Source organism: Lotus japonicus, chromosome 1 (genome assembly GCF_012489685.1).
Source record: "Lotus japonicus ecotype B-129 chromosome 1, LjGifu_v1.2".
NCBI classification, from domain to species: domain Eukaryota; kingdom Viridiplantae; phylum Streptophyta; class Magnoliopsida; order Fabales; family Fabaceae; genus Lotus; species Lotus japonicus.
Window position 1 is genome coordinate 85,559,775 of NC_080041.1, and position 7,343 is coordinate 85,567,117.

The 7,343-nt window shown below is 38.6% G+C and overlaps 1 protein-coding gene and 1 long non-coding RNA gene across 2 annotated transcripts; one reads left to right on the plus strand and one right to left on the minus strand.

Moving 5' to 3' along the window:
• Positions 1–3,377: 3,377 nt before the first annotated feature.
• LOC130732156 (uncharacterized) lies at positions 3,378–4,499 on the minus strand. The gene is made up of 2 exons (XM_057584265.1): positions 4,319–4,499; positions 3,378–4,111 (listed from the first exon to the last, which is right to left on the minus strand). Exons 1-2 carry the CDS (start codon positions 4,393–4,395, stop codon positions 3,526–3,528), a joined length of 663 nt encoding a protein of 220 aa, XP_057440248.1. The 5' UTR covers positions 4,396–4,499; the 3' UTR covers positions 3,378–3,525.
• Positions 4,500–5,550: 1,051 nt separating this feature from the next.
• On the plus strand, positions 5,551–7,343 carry LOC130732157 (uncharacterized). The gene is made up of 2 exons (XR_009016955.1): positions 5,551–5,688; positions 7,066–7,343. It is a non-coding gene; the product is annotated as an uncharacterized LOC130732157 (long non-coding RNA).

The window sequence follows — 7,343 nt, forward strand, 5'->3', positions numbered from 1 at the left end:
AAATACTAGTTTGGGGTTAGATAAGTAAGGGGGGCAGAACATGTATCCTGTAAGTGAATGTACTTGCAGTTAGATGGGAAAAAATCCAAGCAGAAAGTTAATGTACTTCAATTTGATGCAAGAAATGAAATTTCATCAAATATGTTTGGCCAATATGTTTCTATTAAGATCAATGTTATGCAATTAAGTCTGTGGTTAAATGTATCCAAAAAATAACTTCACCTCAAAAAATAACTTGACCTCAAAAACTAATAAACTGCCACCAACATTTGTCATATATAATCAAAGTCAGCCACCAACAATGCTATATACTGTTCAACAAAGTTGGTCCAAAAACACAACCAGAAACACTACATAATTGGTCTATACCAGAAAGATACATAAATCCTTCCACAGGACAATAGGTTCATTACATGACCATCCAAAACATATATATAAAAACACCATCCACAGGACAATAGGTTCATTACATGACCATCCAAAACACTAATCTGAACACACAATCCAAAACACTACTGAGTGCCACTAATTGCTTCTGCATTCCTCTTTCTTCCTCTCCTCCTTGGTGCATTTGGCTGGGATGTTGTCGCAGTAGGTGCAGGTTGAGAATATGCAGTAGCTATGTGCTGAGGCTGAGAAGATGGAGCAGCAGTTTGTTGAGACTGGAAATTTGCTGGAGGAGTGGGTGCAGGCTGATAATTTGCAGCACCTTGAGCTGAAGATTCCCCTGGTTCAGATTGAGCATTCCTCCTCTGACCTCTAGTTCTAGTCCCCGTACCTTGAGTCCTTCTTTGTTCAGGTTGAAGAACTTGAGTATTTGCCTGTAATCAAATACAATCCACATAAGTAAATTCACAACTTTAACAAAATTTAATTGATAAGCACAATTAAATTCATTACCTGATTGCCTCCTACTGGGATTGTCCTATCAGCTGCAGTTTTACCTTTGCAGGTTCTCTTGTTGTGTCCAGGCTCTCCACACCTTCTACATCTCACAGTGGAACTAATCCTCCTCAGCCTATTAGGGTTCCTAGGCTCATCATTTGCTTTGTTCCTCTGTTTTTTAGGCCTTCCCGGGGCCCTCCTCACATAAGGTGGATGTAGAGGTGCAGCTTCCACTTCTGGCCATAATTTGGGCCCATTGTTTGGGAGGATTATGTGGGAGTAGGTATTCAGAAATGTGTGCCTTCTGAAAAAAATACAAACAAGTTGTTAGTTCTTAACTTTGTTTATCAACATAATGCAGTATTAATTAAGACAAAATTGATAGTTCTTAACCTGTATGCCATGTCCACATAATTCTATGGAACATGGTGATTATACCACATACAAGCCACAGCATGCACACAGGGAATCCCAGTCAGGTCCCATCTCCTACAAGCGCATGACCTGAGAGCAACATTGACAGCATACTTATCCTTGTCCCTCTCAACTTCAAATAGTCCATGTACAGTGTCACCATTCCAGTTAGGTCTCCAGCCTTCTGAATAGTCCTTTATTGCATCAAGCTTTTTCTGAATCAGTGGACACAACTGACTATTTCTCCACCTAAGCATTAGATCATTCTGCTTCACAATGCGATTGGTGAGGTAAAATTTGAGCCCCTCAAGCAGAGTAATAATAGGCTTGTCTCTATGCTCCAGGATGGTCCTATTAAATGCCTCACACATGTTGTTAACCTGGAGATCACAGTGTGTGTGTGTGCTATAAGCTGATCTTGTCCACATCTTAGGAGGTACATGCATCATTTCCAGCCAAGCATCTTGATTCAATTCTTTCATGTTGTCCATAGCATTTTTCCATTGTGGTTCTGTGCTAGCCCTTGCAGCAGCCCATAAAGCATTCTTCAACTCTTCTCCTGGGAACCTCTTCCTGAAATTACTGTATAAGTGTCTGACACACAATCTGTGTTCAGTATCTGGACCCAGCTCAGCAATAGCAGGCACCAATCCCTAACAATAAAAAAAGTTAATCAACAAACCACACAATAAAACTAAAGGCTAAATTTAAATGAGACTAGAGGTAAAGAACCAAATACTTTTTGTTGGTCAGAGATGAATGCCCAATTTTGAGGTTTAACACTATTCAGATCATGTAGAAGAATGTTCAAGAACCAAGTCCAGGAATCCTTAGTTTCAGCTTCCACTACTGCAAATGCTATTGGAAACATTTGGTTGTTTCCATCTTTGCCTACAGCTGTGAGAAGTTGACCACCATACAGTCCCTTAAGGAAGCAGCCATCCAACCCAATTAAGGGTCTACAATGCTTGGCAAATGCAGTCTTAGTAGCTTCAAAGCAGACATAGATCCTCTCAAAGACTGGCCCATGTACTCCCACTGCTGATTTTATAACGACTGTGGACCCAGGATTGCTTCTCAGCAATTCAGCAGCATACTGCCTCAGATGACTGTATTGCTCCATACTTGCACCATGCAACATCTCCAGACTTTTCACCTTTGCCCTGTAAGCCTTGAACCTCCCTATCACAATGCCCCACCTGAGCCTTGCCTCCTCTATCAAGCCCCTCACTTTCAGATCTGGTGTGTGTCTCAGAATTTGCATAAATTTCTTAGCAAGCCAAAATGTCGTTGCCTGCCTGTTAGTGGCTAGCCTGCAGCAATTATGGTTGTTACAGAAGCTTACAATTTGCCATGTAGGCCTTGAGGGAGTCTTGCTTGCTCTCATGTAGAATGGACACTCATCAACACATTTAACCACCACCCTCTTTTTATCATTTTTTGTTATTGTCAGATTCTTCTTCGTTTGAATTGCAAAATCCTTGACAACATCTGTAAACTGATATTTGTTGTTGAAAGTCATACCTAACTCAAGGTGGACAAACTCCTCATCTGCAGTAGGCTTGAACTTAGGATATTTCCTTGAACCTTTTCCTTCATCATCACTTTCTGATGGACTTTCTAAGTCCTCAGAATCACCATCCTCATCTTGAAAGTCCTCATATGTACTGGGCTCCTGGTTACTTGACTCATTCACAGCTTGTGTATATGGCTCAGTAGAATCTTCTGCAAAAGTTGGATCTGGAGTGGCCTCAGGTATATTCAACAGAGACTCTTTAGGAAGCACGCAGAGCCAATCCCAATCTTCTTCATAATCACTGTCATCCATTGAAAAATCAGAGGGTGTGTCTTCATCATCTGGATCAAATTCAGCATCAGAATTATCATCTTCATCACTGAGAACAACCTGACTGGACTTTCTTTTTCCCTTATCTACCCCCTTGTCTTTTTCCACAACATCAACCTGTTCATCATAATTTAATTTACATAACTTACATAAACAACTTAAACATAATTTAATTCATAAATTGTCTCATAATTTCCTTACCTCGGCCTCCTTGTCTTGAATAATCTCAGCCTCTTTGTCTTGCACTACCTCGGCACCTATTCCCCTTTCAGATTGAAGAACCTGAGGATTATCATAAACATTAACACAGGATCAAGCTATTTTTTCATGACAAGTTAAAGATTATATTAACTTTATTTCAACTTAGACAAAAATTTCATTCATAATTTCATTACCTCAGCCTCCTTGTCTTGCACTAACTCAGCCTCTTTGACTGTCTCAGTCTCCTTCTCTTGAATTACCTCAGCATCAAAGTCTTGAACAACCTCAGGAAGCTTGTCTTGTACTGCCTGAGACTCAGCTTCCTTCACTTGAACAGCCTCAGTTTCTTTGTCTTGCAATACCTCATCATCACTATCAGAATCAACTTGCAACACATCAGGAGTATCTTCAGCACTCTTGTAAGCAATTAGAGGAACAATATCTGCCTCTTCCACTATGTGTTCAACATATAGATCAACTTCAGCTATATCTTTAACATCTTCAATGAATTGTCTAACCTCTTCATCATTGGAAAGTGGACTAAAGCTGACAGAGCCATCACTTTGAACATGCCTATACCACAAACATTTGAACCTGGCATATCCCAGGTATTTTACAATCTTACCCAATTCAATGGATGAAATGAGATCCACATCATACGGATGCCAGACTTCGCAAAGCCCACTTGGATAGGGCATAGTTGGGTCAAATGTCAATTCACCCCCATGATACACACTCATGGTTATCTTATGGGGAGCAGTAGGCCTGCAGAAGAGACAATACAATAGAATACAATAAACTTTGTAAACTTTAGTGGAAGAGGGAATCTCGTGGACCACATGCAAGCACAAAGCAGAGAAAAGGATAGAGAATCTGACTAGGAAAGGCACCTACTTAAATAATATACATCAATGCACTTAAATCCTTCAACAACCATGACTCACAAGATAGAGAAAAGGATAAAATATATACCTGGAAACATAGTTTGCGGGCAAATCTCCATTGAGCCAAAAGTCCAATTTTGAAAACGGAGTTTTCTCTGGGACCATCTTCTCTGGGACCACCGTCTCTGGGACCACCGTCTCTTTTGTCGGAGTTTTCTTTTTTGGCCTTCGAGGGGTCTTCTTCGACACACCTTTTTTGTCGGTCGCCATTTCCTTCCTCTCAATTTTGCCTTCGGACCACCTTCTCACCACCGATGACCTTCTTACCCAGAAACCGTCTTCTCACACTCGCAATCGCAGTTCCTTCACGACCGCCGGGCTTCGTTCCTCTCGATTTGGTCGTCACCGTCGCGATTTGGAACCAAGTTGCAATTGGGAATGGATTAGGTTAGGATAAGACTCACGTGATCCTCACATGTTATGTCCGAATGCCACATCAGAAAAAAAATGCCATGTCAAACAAAAACGTTAAGTTTCTAACGGCAAATTAGCTGAGGGACCAAAACTGCTAACGGAGCTAAACGTTGAGGTACCATTATGCTATTTTTAAACGTGGGGGATTAAGATTGCACATTTTTGAAACGTGGGGGACCAAAAGTGCTATTGTTATAATTGCTGTGATTGGGCAATTTTTGGGCCTCATCCATTTTGTTTTGTCATAGCGTGATGAGCTGGATTGTTTGTTGTTTTTTTTTTGTATAAAAATTGTAGCTGCGTACACTTGTATTGACTCACACGTGATCTATTGTACAAAAACAAAACACGATTCTCCTGATTTTTAGGTGCGTGTGTGCCTGCCTGACAACATGGCTATCATACTAAAAAATTGTTTATCCAAAAAAAAAAATCATATTAATAAAGTCCAAATTAATTGAAGAACGGTGAAGACTACAGTGTTACCCATCGAATAAGAAAAATAATGGATTGATTGCACAAAGTTCTTGGCTAGAATAAAAAAAATACTAATGAGCTAAAAAAAATGATTAAACAGAGGATAATGTAAAATAGTTGCAGAGAGATGTAACACCCCGTTTTTAATTCAAATAATGTTGGTATTTTATTTTAATTAAGATTATATTGTATGGTGGTTTAATAGGTGATATAATAATATTTTAATGAAATAAAATATTTTTTTGTGATGCTGGGTGTGTTTTATGAAATGGAAGAGAGTTAGGGGGTGAAAGTTAGGATTAAAAATATAGACAAGGACTATGAGAGATTTTAGGATTTTTAGTTTAGCCGTTGAAGAATTAGGTTTAGATGGTTTAATAAGGATGGGGAAGCAGCTAAAGAAAAGAAAGAAGAGGACGCGTGAAAGAAGAAGAAAAAGAAAGAAGAGGACGCGTGAAAGAAGAAGGAAGAGGAAAGGAAGAGAACTAGGGTTCATCATCAATCACGGTAAGGGTGTGAGCTTTATCCTATAATTGTAGTATGATGATAGGTTGATGTAGAGCCATGCCTAGGAACCCTGAATTCGGAATTTTCGAAATTTGATTTTGAGGTAGAAGTGTTTCTGTCAGTTTTCTGTGCTGGACAGGGAACTTCTTGGTCCGATATCACCCAGTTCTAGCGTTCAAATAAAAATTTGGTAAACTAAGAAATAGTATGGTTTTTAATCGGCCTTCCAGGCGTATAAAGAACGTAATTTTTGGTTTAGTAATGAGTTCTAGAGATCGTTTTTAGTGACCGATGTACCTGCTGTTTCCGTCAGTTTCTGTGCTGGACAGCGAACTTCGTGGTCTGATATCACCCAGTTCTAAGGTTCAAATGAAAATTTGGTAAACTAAGAAATTGTAGGGTTTTTAATCAGCTTTCTATGCGTGTAAAGAACGTAATTTTTAGTTTAGTAATGAGTCCTGGAGATCGTTTTTAGTGACCGATGTGCCTGCTGTTTTTCAGAAAACGGATTACTGTACTTGTTTTTCAGAAAATTATTACTGTATCTGTTATTTAATTTGGGTACTCTTTTGAATTTTGGATATATGGATTATGGTGATTTATTTGAATTGGTGAAAATGAATATTTTGAATTCAATAAGATGAATTATTGGAATTGGTTGTTGATGAAGTGAGAATTGTTGTATTGCTGTTTTGCAAATGTGATTATTTGATAACAGGTTGAAGTGTTGTTTGAGCAAATATGATGAGATTTTCATTATGGAAAGTGATGAAGAAATATGCTATATAATGCATGTATAGAGTTGAGATGTTTGCACAAATACACTTCATACAGTCAATAGACATGTCTGCTAGTTACTGCGGTGCTAGAGAGTGTTCCAGAACCTGGTGACAGAGGTATGTCTGCTAGTTACTGCGGAGCTAGAGAATGTCCCTAAACCGGGGTAGTTCTGGAAGTCTGATAGACTTTATTTGGTGGTTAACTGTTCTGTGTGAACGCGGTGATACCGCTAAGGTTAACAATTGGTACCACATGCATGTGCATTAGAGTCACACATTGAGTCTCACGTTTTTGAGTGGTCCTATGTGATGGAAGAAATATAAGAACTGTGATAGTTGTTGTTGGTGAATATCTGTGAATGATGTTGTTAGTAAAAGTTTGGATGACGTTTACTTTGTTAAAGATATTTTATTGTGGAACAAAGTTGCTAAGTAGAACTGTCTTTGAAAATAATGAGTAAGGAAAGTATTATTGTGAAGAGAAAGTTTTTATAATGTAAACTTCTGTATTGTTCTTTCATTACCTGTTATTATGCTTAATTATATGATGAAGTTCTCACCCTTCTGTTGGAATGATGTTCTATGCGACATCGTACAGGTACAGGTGCTAGTGGAGCATCTCATGAGAAGTAGACAGAGAGCTATATACTGTTATTTAGATAGTTATCTAGTAGTATGAGGGTCAATTGCTCTGTATGTAACATTGGGGGACGTGGTTTAATAAATTATTTTGATGAGAGTAATTGACAACTCTTTTTGGTTCTTTCTTTTGTAAACTTGAGTTACATGGAGTTGACGTTTTTGGATGGCCATAATGCCTATACTTCTTTTACTGAATTTTTTTTATTGAAGTATGTCTGGAAGATGATTTTTTGA